Source organism: Triticum dicoccoides, chromosome 2A (genome assembly GCF_002162155.2).
Source record: "Triticum dicoccoides isolate Atlit2015 ecotype Zavitan chromosome 2A, WEW_v2.0, whole genome shotgun sequence".
NCBI classification, from domain to species: domain Eukaryota; kingdom Viridiplantae; phylum Streptophyta; class Magnoliopsida; order Poales; family Poaceae; genus Triticum; species Triticum dicoccoides.
In genome coordinates this window covers 550,345,629-550,368,072 of record NC_041382.1, presented here as the reverse complement: position 1 = coordinate 550,368,072, position 22,444 = coordinate 550,345,629, and the positions used below count along the sequence as shown (strand labels likewise).

The 22,444-nt window shown below is 45.5% G+C and overlaps 1 protein-coding gene and 2 pseudogenes across 8 annotated transcripts; all 3 read left to right on the top strand.

Moving 5' to 3' along the window:
* The window catches only part of LOC119355317, a 51,647-nt pseudogene extending 30,262 nt beyond the window's left edge, over positions 1–21,385 (top strand).
* On the top strand, positions 11,706–18,632 carry LOC119355318. Of its 8 annotated transcripts, none has more exons than XR_005171540.1 (9): positions 11,706–12,074; positions 12,300–12,407; positions 12,834–15,126; positions 15,224–15,297; positions 15,365–15,703; positions 16,012–16,087; positions 16,185–16,299; positions 17,317–17,488; positions 18,155–18,632. XR_005171540.1 is itself a non-coding variant. In XM_037622106.1 (4 exons), exons 1-4 carry the CDS (start codon positions 15,600–15,602, stop codon positions 16,603–16,605), a joined length of 495 nt encoding a protein of 164 aa, XP_037478003.1. In that variant the 5' UTR covers positions 15,366–15,599; the 3' UTR covers positions 16,606–17,302. The 8 variants fall into 8 exon arrangements, 1 of the variants encoding a protein (XP_037478003.1); XR_005171539.1 differs by having other exon boundaries at positions 17,317–17,888; XR_005171541.1 differs by having other exon boundaries at positions 12,834–12,959; positions 15,078–15,126; positions 17,317–18,596.
* Positions 21,185–22,107, top strand: LOC119357944 (annotated as a pseudogene).
* Positions 22,108–22,444: the final 337 nt, after the last annotated feature.

The window sequence follows — 22,444 nt, the reverse complement described above, 5'->3', positions numbered from 1 at the left end:
CGCCGGAGAGGGAGGAAGACAGGCGGCGGCGGCGATGCGAGATGGGCTCGCGGGGGCTCCCCGTGGGCCTGGCGGGCCCAGCGGCGGCGATGTGGGCGCGGCCCACGTGGCGGCGCGTGAGTGGGTGCGGTGGCGGGGCGGACACGTCCGGCCCGGCGCGAGGGAAGATGGATCTGTTTCTCTTTTTAGGGTTTGGAGGAGGAAGACGAGATCCGAAATGGAGGGGGGTATAAATAGGCATAAGTGGAGCTAGAAGAGTCCAAATGAGGTGCGGTTTTCGGCCAGCGATCGTGATCGAACGACCGAGACGATGGAGCAGAGTTTGGTGGGTTTTGGGCCAAATTGGAGGGGTGTTGGGCTGCAACACACACGAGGCCTTTTCCGTCCCTCGGTTAACCGTTGGAGCATCAAACGAAGTCCAAATGATACGAAACTTGACAGGCGGTCTACCGGTAGTAAACCAAGGCCGCATGACAAATCTCGGTCCAATCCGGAAATGTTTAACCCCCACACACAAGAGGAAGGTAGAAATGACCACCGGAGGAGAACGGATCGCCGGAATGCAAAACGGACAACGGGTAAAATGCTCGGATGCAAGAGACGAACACGTATGCAAATGAAATGCGCATGATGACATGATATGAAATGCATGACATGCAAGCAATGACAACGCAACAACAACAACGAATAACTACACGACACCCGGCACATCGGTCTCGGGGCGTTACAGTTGGTCACCATGTTGTTGTGATACTTCTGTTTTTCCTTTGTACATTATATATAAGTCAGAAGTTGCGGTTATAGGGCGAGGTAGAAATTTGAAGAAGGAAGCTCTAGATGTACTTCCTCCCTCAATACTTGCGCGAGCTGAAAAATTGACAAGTTCTCGAGTCAGTAAACTAGAGAACCATCACAGTGGTCTGGTTTGCAATTATGCGTTAGAGCTCATAATGTAAGACGGATAGTGGTGCGACTTTTATTTCCACTCCTATAAATATCTCAGTTGGTGGTTACTAATTGGAATGAAATGAATATGAAGCTTATCTGATGAATACACATCACCGTTACTTTTCTGAATTTACTGATTGTCATACTTCTTAGACTATAAGTTGGTGAGGCGCAACACTCTTTTAATTCTTTCTATAATTCTGAAGTTAGTAAAATATATATTATCTTGACTAATTTTAATTTACTATTTGTTTCAGCTCATGTATGCACCAAGGATATGCACAACAGTTTCTGGGCCTGCAGTTTATTCAAGGTTCTCAGATGACCGCTTTCATGCATGCAAGGAGGATGCAAAATTTACCTGGGTCAGAGCACTAGATTTTACACCCAACCACTCTTTTGGGAAGTGTTCAACTCTTGCCCTCGTACTTGATGAAGGTGCACCGGTGTCATTTATTCTCAACAGCTTGCCTTTGTCAGGAGAATTAGGGGAATTGGTCATTTCTTCAATGGAATTTTTTGGCCCGTCGTCCAAAGTCGTTCCCCTTGTTGACTGCCCAAGTGGTTGTTCAGTGTCATATGAAGTTCTTTTTCGTCTCAATTCTCTTGTTCACATGGGGAAGATAGTTGCCAAGGATGTTAATGTTGATCTGTTTAAAGCTCTTGAAGAAATACCAGTTCATATTTCAAGGAGGATTTTTGAGAAAATGAGCAAGTTAGACTTTACATGCTATGAACCTTTGCAATTCATCCAGCAGGAGGCTCATAGCAGGAAGAGGAGCCATGATGGTTTGCTTTCCAGTAAGACTGAAGGTGAAGGAAAGTTAATGATGTGTTACAGAATTCACATCACTCCATCCAAAATATACTGCTTGGGACCTGAGGAAGAAGTATCAAATTATGTGGTTAAGCATCACAAACAGTATGCTTCTGACTTTGCTAGAGTTACTTTTGTAGACGAAGACTGGAGTAAGCTTTTTCCAGATGCTATCTCAGCTAGAATTGGACGAGGGTTCTTTTCTCAACCCTTGAAAACTGGCCTATATCATCGTATTTTATCCATCCTGAAAGAAGGATTTTCCATTGGTCCAAAGAAGTATGAATTCTTGGCCTTCTCAGCAAGTCAGCTTCGTGGAAGTTCTGTTTGGATGTTTGCTTCTAATGACTCCCTGAAGGCCGAGGATATAAGAAGGTGGATGGAAAACTTTGAAGATATTCGTTCAGTATCTAAGTGTGCGGCTAGAATGGGCCAGCTATTCAGCTCCTCCAGACAAACACTTGAAATCCTACCACGGGATGTAGAAGAGATTCCAGATATTGAAGTCACAACTGATGGCAGTAAATACATATTTTCTGATGGTATCGGGAAGATCTCTGAGAGACTTGCTAAAGAAATGGCTTGCCAAATTGGATTAGACTATACTAACCCTCCTTCAGCTTTTCAAATAAGGTATGATGGCTACAAAGGAGTTGTTGTTGTCAACCCTGATTCCTTTCGTAATCTTTCTCTGCGACCTAGTATGAAGAAATTTGAATCAAAGAGCAGGATGTTTAACATTACAAGTACCAGCAAATCCCAACCATGCTATATGAATCGTGAAGTTATCTCTCTCCTTTCAACTTTGGGGATAAGAGATGAGATATTTGAGTCTATGCAACAGAATGATATGCGTGAGTTAGATGAAATGCTGACCAACAGAGAAGTTGCTCTCTCTGTTCTGGGGAAAATTGGTAGTGCAGAAACAAAGACAGCATCGAAAATTTTACTGCAAGGCTATGAACCAAGTTTAGAGCCTTACCTGTTGATGATTCTTAAGGCCCATCAGGATAATAGGCTGACTGACATAAGAACTAGATGTAAGATTCATGTTCCAAAAGGCCGTGTTCTTAATGGTTGTTTGGATGAAACAGGTGAATTAGAATACGGTCAAGTGTACATCAGAATTACAAAGAACAGCAAAGAGCAGAAGGATAATTGTCAGCCATATTTTGCTGAAGATAATGGAAAAGAGAAAACAGCAGTTGTTGTTGGAAAAGTTGCAGTATCGAAAAATCCTTGTCTCCATCCTAGTGACATCAGAGTACTTGAAGCTATCTATGACCATGGTTTGTACGCTAAGAACCTGGTTGATTGTGTTGTCTTCCCCCAAAGAGGAGAAAGGTAATGTCGTATGTTATACTGAAACTGAAAGACGATCATCTAGAGTTTATATTGCTCTGGCAATGCTTTCAGAGGAGCTCAAATCTCTATTGAAGCGTTTGTCAGCATGTTCGTTTCCATGTCAGATTGATATCCCCTCATGTTACGTACTTACATCTCTACCTATTGATGGACGTTGCCAATGCTTGCTTTCTCCTTCAATTAATCTTTGATGTTTAATAGGCCTCGTTCATATAGACTTTAATCTTTGATGTTAATCAGGCCTCATCCAAATGAATGCTCCGGGGGCGATTTGGATGGTGACCTCTATTTTATCACTTGGGATGAGAAACTGATTCCAGAGATGGTTGATTCACCTATGGACTACACTGCAGCAAGGCCACGCATAATGGATCATGTTGTTACACTTGAGGTATATTCCTCGCTGTTTATTCATTTTAACTTATCATACTAGGTTGTTGCTGCTAATTTTTACCGAAGATTGTTTTATTTGACTAATATCAATTTTTGTACTTGCAATTGTAAATATAATCAAAATATCAGTTTTTTCACGATCTGTAGCATTTCAATAATACTAGAAGAAAATGTGCGCTTCGCCGCACCGTTTTCCATTTTTATGCCATGTTTCCTGTTATAAATCATCAAAGAAGGAATTCTTTAAACAAAACTTCTGATGCAAACAAATCACAGGCTAACATCGTTCATTTTGAACAACTTTTTATTGCTTGCCTATTTGTTCATGGGCTCCCAGAGAACCTGACAAGATATATTAGCTAGGTTTTGAAGTTGACAAAATGGGAAGGAAAAACTGCAGTGTAGGATCTACTCCAGTAGACTGAACAACAAAGCTGACCTCCTGGAAGCATCGATTAAAATAAAGATGATCTTGAATAAGATAGCCAGTAAAGAAACCAAAACATGCAAACAAGTTTGCGACCTGAACCAATTGAGCTTCAGTGAGATGAGTGAAACCAATGGCATTGGCAACCTCCCAATAAATTCTAGTGTAAGGCAGATCATCATTCACAGTATCAGTAGGAAGTTATCCAAAGTTACGTTTAGTATATGAGCGTATATATAAAAATTCATAAGTGTCACAAGACCATCAAATAAACTTACATCTTCAAGCAAGCTTGATTCCTCGAGAGCATTCATCAAAGCATAATCACACAATTCATGAAATATTATTCTTCCAAAACAAAAAAGACAGTGGCTATGTCTTGCACAGGGCACATACTTTCAGACACGCTATGGAAGCATATTAAATAAAAGAAGGGTCGTTCCAAAAAGTAGAGATTTTATTATTGCCAATCATATAGACTTTCCGAGACAAATCTTCCCCATGTCAGAGAAGGCACATCCACAAATGAAGATATATTTTTCATATCAACCTGCAAAAACAAATTAATATGCATCTCACAGTAGACTGCTTGCGTATACGCAACTCACCATTGTAATGGAAGGTGCTGATTACAAATTTAAAGTATAAACACCCAACCAAACTGCCGCCCCGCGGAGCACCGCGAAGTAGAAGCCCTCACACCGGCGTGTCAGCTTCCAGTTACACAATGGCAGCAGCAAAGTGTATCCTGCACCCCATGGCTACCGCCTTGCAGGGATCGTTTCCCCTTATCAGCATAACTGACACATAATTGCATAAATTATAGCAAGAAGCAAGATAAAGAGCTTATCTTTGAAGTTTGATTGATTAATTGGAGAGCACTGCATTATAGGTTGTTGAAGCACACAAAAGGAATAAGGTGTCTGTCACCTAGTCAGAAAACATAATATCCATAACAGGTGTAGTAAGTAGAGTTCTGATGGTGGGAAAGAGGCTGACCCCTATAGTACTTATGTGATTAGTAGATAATCATACCAAACCAATATCACATCTTTCAAGTTTTCTAGTGCTTTACATCCTATTGAACGTGACATATTTGTATAGCTTATCCTATCTTCTCTAGCCTTGTATAGTTGATTCCTAGAGATATGGTAGGATTAGTTTCCTTGTCACGCAAGACATCATGTGTATATATTGTGACCGACTCCCTGGAATACAATTGAGTTGCACCAAATATTCTCTCTACATGGTATCAGTTTTACCGCGATCTTTTCTCGCTTCCGCAACCTGCAGCCGCCGCGCCTTCCTTTAGTCGCTGCCTCCGCGCCAACTCCAAACCCTACCGCCGCCGCCGTCGCTGCTTTTCCCGTAGCCACCGCCGCCGCCCACTCCTCCCCAAACCCCTCATGCTGCTGCCACCGCTGCCACCTCTCCCGTAGCCGTCGCCGCAGCTTCCCTTCTTCTCCCTACCGCCGCCACACTCCTCTCCAAACCCTAACAGTCGCCGCCGCTCCCATCTATCTTCTGTAGCCGCCGCCGCCGCACCCAAACCCAAACCACCCGACGCCACCATGGCCAAGGCTGACGCATCCGACGCCTGTTCCTTCTCCGGTGCCATGTTCACCTCCGACCGCCTCAACGAACTTCACATCAAAGACCACGTACCGGTCATCCTCGACCTCGACTCGCCGTCCTACAACGCATGGCGCACCTACTTCGCGTTGTTGTTCCGCTCTTACCGTCTCATCGAGCATGTTGATGGGAGTGTCGACTTCCGCGACATGAAGGACGACGACGAGTGGCTTGCTGTGGACGCCTACATCGTCAAGTGGCTCTTCCTCACCATCTTCGGCGGCCTCTTCAACATGGTGAACGCCTGCGATCCGTCCGCGCATGCTATGTGGACACGCCTTTGTGATCTCTTCCTCGACAATCAACTCCAGCGCCGCGTCTTTCTTCAAGGGGAGTTCTTCACTATGCAGCAAAACGATCTTTCGATCGATGAGTACTGCACGCGGCTGAAGGTCCTCGCCGATGAACTACGCGACGTCGGCATGACCATCGACGACTCCGTCCTCCTCACCAACCTCCTCCGCGGCCTCCACCCCGACCTTGGCCAGTCCGCCGCCAACCTCTCCCTCGTCACATCGACATACGCGAAGGCGGTCACTTATCTTCGCATGGAGGAAAAGCGTCCCCGTCACACCGCTCGGCAGGCGACCCACGCCGCCCTCCACGTCGGTCTCGCCGCTGGCCAAGACGCTCCGCCAACTCCGCCAGCACCACGCGCGCCTCCTCCGACCCCGCCACCCGCGCCCGCGCCCGCCGGTGGACGCAAGCAGAAGGGCCGTGGGGGTTGCGGCCGCAACACCAACTCGGCGCCGCGTCCTCCCGCTGCAACCGCGGCCGCCCCTCCTCCGCCATGGCTCTTGGGGTATAATCCCTGGATGGGGGTTGTGCATGCTTACTCCATGCCGATCCACCGCCCTCCCGCTCCAAGCATCCTCGGGCCGCGGTCATCTTCTCATCAGGCGCTGCTGACCACGCCGACTCCCGTGGCATACAGCACCGCCCCGGCCTACAGTGGCCACTCGGCCTCCGGCGGTTACCCAGGCTACGACGCATATGGCGGCGCCCCGCCGGTCTACGACCCGGCGCTCCTCTCCGCCCTTCATGCTGCACCCTCGCCAAGCACCTACAACGGAGGCGGCGATTGGTACATGGACACTGGCGCCGCAGCTCACATGGCCTCCAACCCCGGTATCCTCTCCCGTGCCTCTCCCTATCCCTTCAACTCCCGCATCGTGGTGGGTGATGGCTCCTCTCTTCCCATCACTCATCACGGTTCATCCTCTCTTCCGTTTCCCTCTTCGCCTCTTACTCTTAATAATGTGCTAGTTTCACCGTCCTTGATCAAAAACCTATGTTCTGTTAAAACTCTTACTCGTGAAAATCCTGTCACCGTTGAGTTTGACGCTCTTGGTTTCTCTGTCAAGGATGCTCGCACCCGGAGGGTTTTGCACCGATGTGATTCCCCCGATGATCTCTACCCATGTGGTCCTATGACGAGTGGTGGTCCGGTTGCTCTTCATGCCGACGTCTCGCTTTGGCACGCTCGACTTGGTCATCCTGGCGCCGACGCTCTTCACAAAGTTTTGAGCACTTTTTCTTTTTCTTGTAATAAATCGGCGGCTCACACATGTCATGCTTGCCGCATAGGAAAACACGTTCGCTTGCCGTTTCCTTCGTCTACATCCATCGCCACTTTTCCTTTTGATGTTATTCATTGTGATGTTTGGACATCTCCCGTGCCTAGTAATTCGGGCTTATCATATTATCTTGTGATTTTAGATGATTTTTCTCACTTCACTTGGACTTTTCCGTTACGCCGTAAATCTGACGTCGCCTCCACTCTCCACGCCTTTTATGCCTACGTCCACACCCACTTCCACCGCACCATTGCTCATCTTCAAACGGATAACGGAAAGAATTTGATAACCTCACCATTCGACATCTTTTCTCCACTCATGGCACTGTTTTCCGCCTTACATGTCCATACACCTCCCAACAAAACGGTTACGCCGAACGTGTTCTTCGCACCCTCAATGAGAGTGTTCGTGCGCTGCTTTTCCATGCACACATGCCCGCCCGGTTTTGGCCCGATGCTCTTGCCACCGCCACTCTCCTTCTTAACATCCGGCCATGCAAACCGCGATGGAGCTATACACCTCATCATCTTCTGTTCGGGTCTCCCCCTTCCTATGACGATCTTCATGTTTTTGGTTGCTTGTGTTACCCCAACATCACCGCCACCGCCCCCACAAGCTTGCGCCTCGGTCTCTCGCTTGTGTCTTTCTCGGCTATCAACCAAACACCAAAGGATTTCGCTGCTATGACCCGGTCTCTTGTCGCGTGTTTGTCTCATGGCATGTATACTTTGATGAGGTTGTCTTTCCCTTTGAGCAGGCTACACCGACAACAAGTCCGTCTTCGGATGATCTCCCTCGACTGCCTCATGGAGCGCTTGCGCTTCCTCCGCCACGACCCCGTGCACCTCCGATGGGTCCTTCGGCAGGGCCTTCTTTGCCGGCTCAGGCGGAGCCGGCCTTGCCCCTCCAGGCTTCGGGTCCCTCTGGTCTGGTCGGCTTAGGCGGAGCTGACCTCACCCCCCGGGCTTCGGCACCCGCCCTCGTTGGCTTGGTGCAGGAGGCGTCTCGGCCGGGTCCTCTCCCGCTTCGCCCGCCCCCACGTTGGAGGCGGCCTTGCCCACCCCCACGTCGCCTGCGGCCTCATCTGCCGCCTCGTCCGTCTCGGCCACGGCGTCCTCTTCGCCACCCGCGGCCTCGCCCGCGGTCCCGTCGCCGTCACCCACGGCCGTCCCCGCGGATTCCTCTTCGCCACCCGCGGTCTTGACGCCGCCGTCTGCGGTCTCTGTTGAGGCCTCGACGGCCACCTCACCAGCGGCTTCTCCCGTGGCCACGCCTTCGTCCTCTTCCGCGGTTGTGCTTCCGCCTCGACGCCGGGCTCGGCCCCCGCCTCCACCGCCTCATCATTCCATGGTGACGCGTGCTAAAGCCGGGATCCATCAACCGAACCCTCGCTACCACAATGTCAGCGTCACGGTTATCTCTCCAGTACCGCGCTCGGTGCATTCTGCACTGAGTGATCCGCATTGGCTAGCGGCTATGCGTGCTGAGTATGATGCTCTCGTCGCCAACCGGACCTGGACGTTGGATCCTCGCCCCCCTGGTGCTAACATTATCACCGGCAAGTGGGTTTTTCGGCATAAGCTTCTTCCCGATGGCTCTCTGGACAGGTACAAGGCCCGCTGGGTTGTTCGCGGTTTTGCACAACGTGCCGGTGTTGACTTCTCGAAGACCTTCTCCCCGGTTGTCAAACCCGCCACGATTCGTGTTGTTCTTCAACTTGCCGCCTCTCGTTACTGGCCTGTTCATCAGCTCGACATAAGCAACGCTTTCCTCTATGGTCATCTTCAGGAGCGTGTTCTCTGTCAGCAGCCTACTGGTTTTGTCGATCCCTCTCGGCCTGATGATGTTTGCCTGCTCTCACGGTCTCTCTATGGTCTGAAGCAGGCGCCCCGTGCGTGGTATCAACGCATTGCATCACTCCTCATTGCTCTCGGTTTTCGCAGGACCACCTCCGACACGTCGCTGTTTGTGCTTCATCGAGCTGATCATGTCGCCATGCTCCTTCTATATGTTGACGATATTGTCATCACCGCCTCTCAGGCAGACTTACTTCGCGACATCATCGGTCGTCTTGGTTCTGAGTTTCGGCTTAAGGACTTGGGAGCTCTGCACTTCTTCCTCGGCATCAATGTGCGACGTGACACTTCCGGGTTCTTTCTTCATCAAGGACAATATGCTCTTGATCTCCTGGATCGTGCTGGTATGACTGATTGCAAACCTGCTACTACTCCTGCTGAGGCCAAGCCGAAGCTCTCTGCCACTGCTGGCCAACCTGCCACGGATGCCGCCCTCTACCGCAGTATTGTTGGTGCTCTTCAGTACCTCACGCTCACCCGACCAGACATTCAGTTCGCCGTGCAGCAGGTTTGCCTGCACATGCACTCGCCTCGTGATGTTCACTGGTCTTTGGTCAAGCGCATTCTTCAGTACATTCGTGGCACACCGACGTTCGGTCTTCGTCTTCGCGCCTCCGCCTCCATTGAGCTCTTTGCTTACACTGATGCAGATTGGGCCGGATGCCCCGACACTCGACGATCTACGTCCGGATATTGTGTCTTCTTTGGTGACTCTCTCATCTCATGGTCCTCTAAGCGGCAGCCCACCGCCTCCCGCTCGAGTGCTGAGGCCGAGTACCGCGCCGTTGCCAACGTTGTTGCCGAGACATGTTGGTTACGACAACTACTTGGCGAACTTCGGGTCTCCATCCCGAAAGCTACGGTGGATTTTTGTGATAATGTTTCGGCCACCTATCTCGCGGCGAATCCGGTGCAGCATAAGCGCACCAAGCACATTGAGCTTGATGTTCATTTCGTTTGAGAGAAGGTTCAGTTGGGTCAGCTTCGTGTTCTTCATGTACCGGCCACCCAACAGTTTGCCGACATTATGACCAAGGGGCTTCCAACCGCTGCATTCCAGGAGTTCCGTTCCAGTCTTTGCATCGCCGACGCCGACGCTTCGACTGCGGGGGAGTGTTGAACGTGACATATTTGTATAGCTTATCCTATCTTCTCTAGCTTTGTATAGTTGATTCCTAGAGATATGGTAGGATTAGTTTCCTTGTCACGCAAGACATCCTGTGTATATATTGTGACCGACTCCCTGGAATACAATTGAGTTGCACCAAATATTCTCTCTACACATCCAAAGCTATGTTATATATGCTACTATAACCACCAAAGATTCATCAGAGTAGAAAGAACCTCCAGGAAGGAATGTCAGAGACAAATACACAACCAAAGAGATCTAACTGGAAGAAATAAGTACCATGTGCGGCACTTTGACTGAGGTGTGGAGATCTCTCACATAGTCACATCTTGGAAAATAGCTGCCTGCATTTGTTTTGTCCAAAATAATAAATGAAAGGAGCAACTTGGTTGATTTGTTTCAATCAAATTAGTTAAGGGTCTCTATGGTTATTTCTAATCACTAGTAAATGCGTATGTGCAATGCACGTTAATATTAGGCAGTATATCAATTGCATAAAGATAATAGGTAAGATAACATTTTCTTGTTAGTTGTGTAATTAGTGCTGATGGTGATATTTGGTATGTTATTTATTGCATGTTAAACATGTTGAGCGCTCACCATTGGAGCAATCTGGGTCATTGGATTGACCTTATTTGATGGCTGAGATTAATTGGATCTGCCCCTTAGGGTCTTTTTATATTGGTATGGATATAGATAAAGCTCCTCACATCCCCTTGTTAAAAATATTAAAATATATGAAAACATCAATATGTAATCATCACAAGTACTGTAAACCGACAGAAGAGAATACAAATATGACCGCATTTATTCAGATCTACAAAAGAGAACTGACATGCAGTATCCACCGGAAATATGTCTCATCTACCCATATTATAGCAATTTTGATAAAGTAATTCTTAGCAATTGACATTTATGTTTGCGAAACAATAAAAACAGGGAATGAATTATGAATACGACATCAACACTGTATATAAGGTTTTGATTTGTAGGGTGCACTCGTTGAGAGCAATAAATAGAGGAGATGATATTTCAATCAGTGGCAAGTTGCAATGCATGTCAGCCAATTTTTTTGATGTGAAACCTATATTCCTAACTCCAGTGCTTTTCTTTTCAAACCTGAAACAATTAGCATGATGGCTCCAATACTAAGCAAGCACTCCCTCTGTCCCATAATATAAGAACGTTTTTGACACTAGTGTAGTTTCAAAAACGTTCTTATATTATGAGACGGAGGGAGTACCTTATTATTCATCTATTTGCATACTCATAAGAGATAAGAAGGCTTCGCATCTTTTACTTTCTCTCTTTTTTCCATGTTTGTCTCTTTCTTGTCCCGGTGGTCTAGTTTTTGACTGCTCTATAACTCTGTTAGGTCCGACAAAGTTATTGAACATATAAATCCTTCTAAACTCGTAGTCACAACCGTTGCCTCCACGTCGCCTTTAAATCGCTATGCCACCGCCTGTTAATTCGGTGCCCCACCGGGGGCATTTTGATAATTTCACGTCTAGATGTATAAAACTCAGTCGCTCAGTTGACGAACCCTAGCCGTCGCCCGCTCCCGCACTCTCCTCCCCCTCCTGCCTCTTCCCTTCCCCGCCTACTCCTCCTGTCGCCGCTGACGCCTCCGCTCCTGCTGTCGCCACATCGCCGCCCCAAACCCCTGCCGCATCGGAGAGAAATCCATGGCGGTGGACAAGCCCGGCGGCGGCGGGGCCTCCTCCTCCTCGCCCGCGTCCACCACGGACCGACCGCGTCAGCAAGAGGAGAGGAGCAGCAGCCGCAGCGCGTCCTCAGTCCGGCCTCGATAAGAGAAGGGGAGCAGCAGCCACGCTAGCTGGCGCGCACCTCGTCGCCACCTCTCCTCACCTTCTCCCAGGTTCCTGATCTGGAGCGGGAGGGAGGCCAGGCTACCCTTGACACGCATGTACTCCCCCTTTCCCCTTTGTGCCCTCTCTCTCTCTCTTCCCCGACCTCTCTTTCTTGTTACACACAGATTCATTGGAGCAGCACACCTGGTTTTAGATCTTTCTTAACTTCTCCTATTTGCTATTGTTGTGTCAGAACTGATGGATATCAAGGATTGCTGCCTTCAAGTTATGTTTCCCCGTTATAAGGACTCCATTCAATTGATTATTTTTTATGGCTGCAGATGTGGAATGTTCTCACTATCAACTCTGGAATAACTAGCAAGTAGTGGTGTCAATGGCATCCGTGGGAGACATTTTGGTGGCACATGGACATCACGTTCTGGAATAAAGTAAGTCTTACAATCAACTTGGGAAGATGAGGTAGGCTGCCTTCAATTTTCTATCTGGGTAGCAGCAACAAATTCATGAATCTACCGCTTGTTGCCTTTATTATTGTGATCTATGCAAAAAGTAAATTTTGCTTGAAGATTGCAGCACACACGGATTGCTTGGCAGACTAAAATAAGTAGGAGCTTCTGATTGGACCCTTCAAGCAATAGTGTTGTTAATATATTAGTTATTATATTATGTTACTAGAGCATTAGAATAACTTCCTGATATATGTGTTTATATGATTTCTGACATTTACTGCAATAATATTGATGGCCAGGCACTATACTGTGCATAAACAAAAAAAAAATCAGTTTTTCTTTTCGTAGTTGCAGCAATTTTCCTGTACCAATAGTGTGACACTACACTACTCTTCATTTTTACAGGCCATGGAACAATAAATAACTTGGCAACGGATACCCTGTGGTCTACAATTATACTGTAATTATGTGTGCACTTTGGATCTATTGGATGTCTAAATGTATTGTTAATCGACAACTACTGATGCAAAGGTATGTTCTATTTGTAATATGAAATGATTCTTATTTGTACCTCCAGCAGTCCTTCTCACATTTTCTATTTGTAATATGAAATGATTCTTATTTGTACCTCCAGCACTCTTCTATCGCTCCTTTTAGAACTAATGACATAAAAAATGTGGTCTGGAGTCTGGTCGTGTTTGAACAAAGTTGGTCAGAATGATATAGTTGTTTTCTTCAAGTTCATTATATTAATTTTTTCAGTATATAGATTATTTATTTGTTCACACAATACATGGCAGGAGATGTGTGTCGAGAGGCACATGAATATGCACGTGGGCTCTTTTTCAGCATGGTAGTCTAAAAAACTGTGGTATTCTCAGAACACGTAGAAAATGCTTTGCTATCAAACCGGGCAAGTGCAGATTTCCTTGAATATAGTTTATTTTACAATTGTGTTGCCAACGTGCTTCCATTGTTTTATCACCATAAAATAGTTCTAGGTGCTCATATAAAATTTAGTGGCGTGTATGGGTGATTGTAGTGCAGTTTTGTTTATCTGCTTGCATTTTCAGCATTATAGTGTTGATATACTATCTCAATAAAACAGTGAATACGTATAATATGTACAAGCTACATTCAAGTTATGGCAGTGTGCCTGGGTAAGATGAACTGGTAATCTTCTGCTAGCTGAAAAAAACTTTTTTCGTCTTTACATGTGTTTCTTGTTGAAACTCTTTTTCGTCTTTGCATGTGTTTCTTGATGAAGCTCGTGATTTTCAAGTTATGGCAGTACATATGTCTACCCACTTGCATGACTACCGATATTGTCCTTATTTTGCTCCTCCTTAGCCTTGTTCTGTTAGTGCAGTTCTTTTAAATAGCAGGGACAGAGTCCCAGAAAACATGCCTGATTGCTTTTCTTAGTGGCGCACTTGCAAGTATATGTGGTAGTTTCTGTTAGTTTCTCATGCTTTTCTACAAAGTGATAGGTTAATAATGTCATCAACAATTTTTTCCTTAACTGATCAATATCTTAGAAGTTGTCACTCATTACTTTTCTTTTCCTTATCTGATCTCTAGCGAGTAGAGTGATTTATTTTCGCAATACCTAATTCTGATCATAGGTAATGACAGATTTGTTTTCATTAAATGAGATTCTTGTTTTGTGTTGATTTTGCAAAATTTCTGTAGCTACATATTTGCTCAATCCAATAGACAGATTTTAATCAACCTTTATTATAATGTATTTCCAATTGTTCATAACTACATAAATTTTTGTTGTGATTTTGCAAGATTTCGAAATTATTGTGTTTCAAAATTGTTATACTGATTCCTCAATGCTCTGTTCATGGCTTTGTTCTTATTTTATCCGAAAGACAGATTTTACTCAACCTTCAGTATAATATTTGCTTTGTTCTTATACTGATTCCTCGATGCTCTGTTCATGGCTTTGTTCTTATTTCTGAAGCTATATATTTGCTCTATCCAAAAGACAGATTTTACTTAATCTTTTGCCTTTTAGAAAAAGGGAGATGCCATTTAGAGCTTACTCTGTCCAACTTGATCTTCAACTTGCCGCTACTGTTCCTAAGCATTTTCCTGAAAACTGTTGTATTTGCTTTAGAGAATGAGCTCACCTTACTCAGAAGATATGCCAAGTAAAAAATTAGAAATTGAACAATTAGTTCCGCTCTTAAATTTTGCACAACAGTCCAAATTATCCAATAAATCATGTGTTAGCAGGGTCAAATTATAGAAGTTGAATCACTTGTTCTAAATTACCCAATCCAAATTATGGATGTTAATAATATGCTTTGTGTTAGACTGTTAGTCAAATTGTCGAAAGCCGGAGCTGGGTTGAGGAGCCGGCCTCCGCCTTTGACCATTACGTGAGAAGCAACACCGGCGTTGGCCGTTCCGTGTGCAGAGTGTGTGAGTTAGTGATTTAATTCCATCCTTTCCATCTCATGATGTGATTTTTCCTTTAGGATGAATTAGTAACTTTGTGTGGAGGTGGCAGCACTACCTGCTGGTTGGTGTAATGCCGTGCTTGACAGGGTGATTTGCAATTCCGAGTTTGTTTAATGGCTTAATGTCTAAGCACTCATCCCCTTATTCTGTTGTGTTGTTACCAACTTGGTTTGCAAGGAACATACCTTCATCTGTGTACATCAAGATTGCTAATTGCCAGCTGAAGGTTGGTTTTGTTATCTGAGTAATCAGTTTTGTCATCTTGATCAACGATGCAATTTCAGTGAGGATATGTTTACGTTGCTTATTACTGTGCTTGACAGGGTGATAGTAAAGCATGAAGATGCCTAAGCTTATGAGGAAGCTGCAAACTGCGACCAAAAATTCTCACTTCAGGGTATTTCTTTTTACAATTTACTGCGCAGGATACATATCCTTCGCCATTAACATTCTTTTCCTCTCAGGTACTCTCTCGATCTCTCGATCTCAAAGAGGAAACGAGGCAGCCACGGCCTCCTTGCCCCCCCCCCCCCTTCTCTCCCTCTCTCCCGTGCCTCCGCGCTGCACACCACTGCTGCTCCCCAACCACGGCGCTATGATGGTGCTTGCTCGCCTGGTTGCCGCCTCGTCTCGCCCAATCTTGATATAGTCCGGGGCGGCGCCGGCACCGCTCGACCGCGTCGTTGCCTCCTCTGCGTCATGAGAAGCGCCACCATTGCCTCCACCCCCACTGGGCAAGGAGCTCGAGGTGTTTGGGGGTTCGTGTTTCCTACACAGGCCAAAACACTATTGGAGCCTTGGAGGTGTGTGTGCAGCTCTAATTTGCTAACATCCTTTTTTTCTTTTACCGCTGAATGCATCTATCAAATGAACTGTGTGGGTGCTTTCAGATAAGGATACTGGTTTTGTAGATTTAGTATGATTCTGGACCATACTCTGAAACTAAAATGTACTAGATCTGTACCCCTGTATCTCTGGACATACTTTGGAACTAAATTATACTATTATGCAAGGTTGTTTCTAATGACAGTAAACTGCATAATGATGTTTCAAATTATTTTGCGCAAGGTTGTTTCTAATGACTTGTCCATTTGCTTATTTCCTTGTTCAGTTTGAACCAGTCGTTTGGAGCAGATCAGCTCAAAAGAGATCCTTTGTACCATTTGCAGACTACCCATCTCCCTCTGGTAATTCGTTTCTGCTACGTGAATCTTGATGTACAATTCCCATTTCACTTACTGGCAACAACCATTGAAATTAGCTGATAATGAAGGAGATTGACAGGCCTGGAGTCTCGCTCGCCTCTGTTTTCCCCCTGTGGACACACATGAGACTCAGATCTTGGCTCGTCGTAGAGGAATCGATAGCAAGAATCAACCAGAGAAAGGATGTATACAAGGTACTCGATGGTTTTCCCCCAGCACTAGCTTTGTGTTGAGTTTGTTTTTGTATTTTTCTGTTTATGACTGAAGCGAGAAGCTACACATTGTTGTTCTCCTTTACAGCCTCACGCATACACACAGTGCACATCCAGGCCGTGCAGTACACCATGACCCTCTCACCTTTGCCCATGCCTGTTATACGTGTGCAAAGCATGTCAATAGTGCCCAGCACAGGAGCTGCACCCATGCTACATGCCCTGCTTTATTTGTTACAGTTCTACACAAGTGGAAACCCCAAGCTAAATTATAGAGAACAAAAATAGCTCACAGTCAGATCAGATTGAATGAGGACCGGTGCTCTAATTGATTCTTTTGCAAGGAGGGGTTTCAGTGTTCAAACATAATGCATTTCCATTTTTCAGTTTGACCAAACTTGTATGCGGAGTAAAAGGAGAAGGTGGGGGTATAACGACATATCCGTGATTACATGGTCAAAATACAGACCTAGGATATTTGAATGTTTCCATATAAATGTTATCCTCTACCCGCAAAATAATAATATAAATGTGGTCGTCTTATATTTCGTAGCTTCCTGTTACCAGGATTGATAGCTATCGTATTTCATTCCGTTGTTTAGTAATGAATTGTTGTGATGCATTTTTTACTTTAATCCTTGCTACTTTTACAGCAGCCTTCTCGCGCAGATCATTTTGTATAGATGTATAACGGCATGCCCGTGATTGCTCTGTAAAAACCCGGCCTAGGATATATGAATACTTCCATATGTGCAGCCTTCTTGCGCAGATCATTTTGTATAGACGTATAAAGGCATGTCCGTGATTGCTCTGTAAAAACCCGGCCTAGGATATATGAATACTTCCATATAAACTTATGCCTCTTCTATTTTGTAGCTTCTCATTCTAAAGAACGATATATATCATATTTCATTATGTTGTTTCGGTAAATAAATTTCCTTTCTGATTCTTTTTTGTTAAGTATCCAAGTAAGAGTCTGATTAGTAGCGGTGATTTCAGAGCTCGAGGCAGAGATGGCGGAGCTCGCATCCAGGGCTTGAGTGCTCACGGGATGGAGGTGCTCAGGATGGAGGCAGGGGAGGGCGCCCTGCGGGAAGTGATTTATGTGCTCCTTGATCAGTTTTTTTATAACTGATGGCATCTTACATTGTTGTCTTTTACCGATTAACTGGTTAACTCTTTTCCTAAATGGTCTTAGATTTCTGCTTTCTATTTGCGCCAGTTTCTTTTTACAAGAGATGAGATCTTACACAATATATTTTTGCCTTGGTTGATCTAATTAAAATTTTCCTTCAGCACGTGCATATGATGTTAATATAAAGCTATTTGGAAGTACATATCCATGGGCGAAAAAATATTATCATGTATTTTGTCTGTCATTTTGCTTGTGTTGATGTAGTTTATTGAGCTTTTTCACACGTCATGATATTATGCCTTAATTTCTACTAGGCTGCTTTTACATTTAAAATTCATTGTACAAACATTATTTACCTAATTTATGGAAACAATAAATTTGTAGCTCAGGTCACCTAGGAGATAATGTAAACCAAGTCGCTCACCGGTTTAAGATGGTATGTTCTGAACTTTCGTTGCTTTATGAAAGGACAAAAGATGTTAGACATGCATGCTACTACAGTTGAGCCATTTTCAGTTTTCTACATGAGCCACAGTGCCGAAGCCTTTGGACAGGCATTTTGTGGTAGAATGTGTCAAACATACTCCCTCCATTCCAAAATAGATGACTCAGCATACGCAAAATCACTTTGTTGTATATTTTTCATAATGCTACATTCCATCAATTAAATGACTTCTTATTGTTTTGAATCTACTTACACAGGTGTTTAAAGATTTACTTTGTTCCAGCGACTACTTTGGATCATAGGAAACTAAAAAAAAAGAGGGCGCCGCCACCACCATCATCAGGCTGGCCCACATCCACGCGCTGCTCGGCGTCACCAAGTCACCGGCACAACTCCTCACGCCCAGGTCGTTCAACATTTTCTTCCGTTTTTGGTGCGTCACATTTAGAGTCTTTTTTTTCCCATTTTACCGTGTTTGCATGGTAAGATATTTGGTCGGATTTGAAGGTTCGTAGCCTTGGCTCCAAAGCTTCAAGCTCTTATAGAAATTAGAACTGGGCCTTTTAAAATAAGTCCTGCATAATAGTGTTGTTCAGTGGGATGCAGAATTTTTTTTGTCTGATCGGCTATCCTTGGTGCTGATTTAAGTACTGATTTCATTATCATATGACTACAATAAAGAAGCTGTGTGTATAAATATTACTAACTGCTGATAGTTTGCATCAGTGATTTCAATTCTGTTGGCCCTCTTTAAGATTGCTTGGGAATGTAAGGCTTAAAAGTTTCAACCCTGTGCAATGTGCTTCTCGGGTGTGAATTTGTGTCTGACTAATTAACAGTTCTGTTAATACTGATATGTCTTTGAACATTATATGGGTATTGCATCGCTTGTACTTATAGTAAGTGGAATTTTTTCTCATATGTTTCAATATGTGTCCGAATAATATTAATGTACACTCTTTCAATACATGGCTTACTCTTGGCCTTTGCGCCATTGGCGCAACTGGTCATCTAGTGTTAAACCACAACATGACCACATGACAAATCCAGGACGTTATCAATAAGCAATAACGCCAGACTGAGCCGTACACTTTCCAAATTTGGTGAAAAGTGCATCCTATCTTCCAATTCTTTGTAGCCTGACAAGCATTCTAAGTGGTCACTGCTGAAAATTTTGTGATAATATTAGCCTATTTTGAAATTGCGTAACTGAACACATCAAGAACCTGAGGGTGTGAATGTACTCAAAATGGAACACCTGCACTCATGTCAAGTTTAATTAAGTTTACAGTTCATTTACTAGTTTAGTTAAGAGTGGAGAAATAAGGCAAGTGACCTGAAAATTCCAACACTAAGTCTGGCCGACCACTCCTTTGATGCCTTTCTGTTTTCTCCATCCCTGCGTACTAAGTGCCTCAGGCCGATTTCGCCGGACCATGTGAGCCCGAACTAGTGTCCATCTTCCACTGATCACCCCCAATAAATCGAACGACCAAAGGCCCATCAGCCTACATGAAGACGTGCCAACAACCCTCGATGGATTGTTTGGAACCTATATGTAACTCCATTAAGAGCTATAGCAAACCATCAGATAAAGGATAGGAACTTCACCTTCAGGGATGAACACCTGATGTCGATGCGAATGAGGTAACCACACTACCAAACGGTTCCTGTGGTTGTCAATGTGGTTGTCGGTTGGAGCAGCACCGCCCCTGAAAGCCCCCACACGCAATCAATCCAGCGAAGCCACAAAGCTGCCCACTGCCTTTTCTCCTCCCCACGCTGTCCATGAAGAGGCGAAAAAAGAGGCGTGTACCCCCCGCCCGCCCGCGCGCGTGCCCCCCAAAGCAGCAATCCAGGGCACGTAGTCAAAGGCAGTTTAGATTGTGTCAACACCAGCTCGCCAGTGGGACCATAAATGATAAAAAAGCCAGATCGCTGAGGGCGTTATGTTTCCTGGGAGCTTAGTAACTTTAGAGATTTATTATCTTGAGGCGCCTCACATCTTTCTAAAACATTTCTTTGTCAGAACTGGGTACATGCCTACATGGTAAGTGCACAACAGCCAGAAGAGAGAACTGGCTACGAGCGTCGAACTCAGCCAGGATGGAATAGCAGCCAACACAAAATTTTGAATGCTTTGAACCAAATATATGCTCGCCATGTACAGTTTTTTTTTTAATTTTTGTTTCGCCATGCACAGTTAATAACGTTCTTTAGAAATGTGGATACTTGTTTCAGAAAGAAAGACATTTTTGCCATCCTCTAATGAAAACAGCTGTGCATGATTGAGTTTTAAAGTGGTCTTGGCTTCAAAATGTTCTTCAATGTATATATCTAACCTTGATAGGTTCACAACTATTTACCAGTTAGCTCCAATAAGCAGTTCAAAGTTGTCTTTTCAACAAGCACATGTATTTTCCTTGCCTGACATGTTTATACCTGTAATCTTACATGAACACCTGATGAACTGCAGGAAATTCAGAAGTACTTTGTGGATTACATGATAAATGACTCGCTCGGTGCAATCTCAACTGCTCACTTGGTCCACGCGGATCATCGTCCAATGAAAGCCCGGAGCCCTGAGTGCCTCCAGCTAGCTGCTTTGCATTCGATGGCAGTCGACTTCGCCAAGTCAGGAGCTCCAGCCTAAATGCCCCGGTCACTGAGACCAAAGGAGTACCCCGAAACATGGAACGGTGGGACAAACCAACATACATCTCCAACGGAGCTCTCGGCAAGCTCTACCGAGCGGCTGCGAGCCGTATGCAGAGCGCTCCTGCCCCCTCGTCTTCGGCTCAATCGAGCCCAGCGTTCGATCCTGACCTAGAGGTCCCTGGCTTTGAGGAATTCCTGGTATCCGCGGAGGAGTGCTACGACCTGTATGCGGAGAAGCTGAGCACCCTGATGAGCTACTATGGTGCGGAGCATGAGGACGAGATCCTGACGGGCAACATCCAGAATAGGCTCCTGTACCTGAAGAAGGACAACAAGAGGTACTTCGAGATGAAGGACCGCATCATCGACTCGGTGGAGGGCCTGCACAAGGAGGTGCAGGGTTGGTTCAGGAGCCGCCCGAAGGCAGAGGCGTCGAGGTGGGCGTCGGCGTGGTACTGTGTGACTTATCACCCGGAACACCGACGGCCGGGAAAGAAGCACTTCTGGAGCTTCCCGTGGATTGTCTGCGACGAGCTGCTGAAGATCAAGGAGTCCAGTAAGCGGCGCAGGCAGCAGGTGGATGACGCGGCGGCCTGAGTCGTCCGGCCAAGTAATTATGTGCGGCTGCTATGAGTTTGTATGTATGTAGTGTAAAACTCTGGGGCATGACTGCAGTGCAGTCCATTCTGAGCTGAGCTGAGCTGAGCGGCAGAGCTGTGCCTGCCTCGGTCGTATGGACGGACAGATTTGCTGGATGTGTGTGGTCGGGCTTTGCGGGAGGTTAATCATGCTCCATCACTATCTCAACATAGCCTCAGCTTTGTGTGCAATTCTGTTCTGGTGGGTGCCTAACTGCCTATACCTTTGGGCTGGCGGGTGTATTTTCTCAGGGTGAAACCCATGATCTAACTTTCCGGCTTAATCAGGGGCGTCGTCGCCCCCGCGTCGTTACTTATTGAAGATGTTGGTTCAAAGATCTGTCTCAGTGTGATACCTTTGGTCTGACATCAGCGTGCGTTCAGGGGTTCCGATGGTGACGTTCGCCAAGGAGTAGGTGGAGGTGGCGGACGACGAGAAGGTGGTGTCGTACAGCGTGGTGGACGGCGAGCTGGTGAGCTTCTACAAGAACTTCAGGGTGACGGTGCAGGTGACCGACAAGGGCGCCGATGGCGCCGGCACGGTGGTGAACTGGACCATGGAGTTCGACAAGGCCAGCAACGAGGTGCCGAGCCGGACGTCACCAAGGAGACCGCAGCAAAGACCTTCCACAACCTCGACGACTACCTCCTCAAGAACTACTATTCCCTCCGTCTTATAATATAAAAACGTTTTTGACATTACGTAGTGTTAAAAAGGTTTTTATATTATGGGACAAAGAAAGTAGCTTTTAGCTGCCTGGTCGCTGGCCGCCAAGGCCGGTCCTCCATCCGTCCGTCCATCCATCCAGGAATACGGTCGTCGTTGCCTGTTGTCTCGGTGTGTACCGTGTACGTGTGCATCTGCCTGTGATGGGATGGCCGCGTGAGTACCAGAATAATAACAATCGCGCTATTCGTCACCCTGGGTAAAGAATAGTTATTCTTCACCTTCTTCTATTTTATCATCAATGCATCATAATTTTACGTTCCGTAAGTTTTGTCTTATTTTCGATGCAAAAAGGATCGTAAGAAAATATATAATCGGCGTAAAAAATATTTTATATTATGTAAAATTATAAACCTAAAAAACAATAGTCTAAAATACACATAAACTGCAAAGTTTCTTCTCTTATGACCTATATTTTTATTTTCTTATGTTAAATTTTACATAGTGAATCAATATGAATATAACTATTTGAATTTGAAACGTAATTTAATTATGAAATAATCGTCAAATTACCTCGGGTGAAG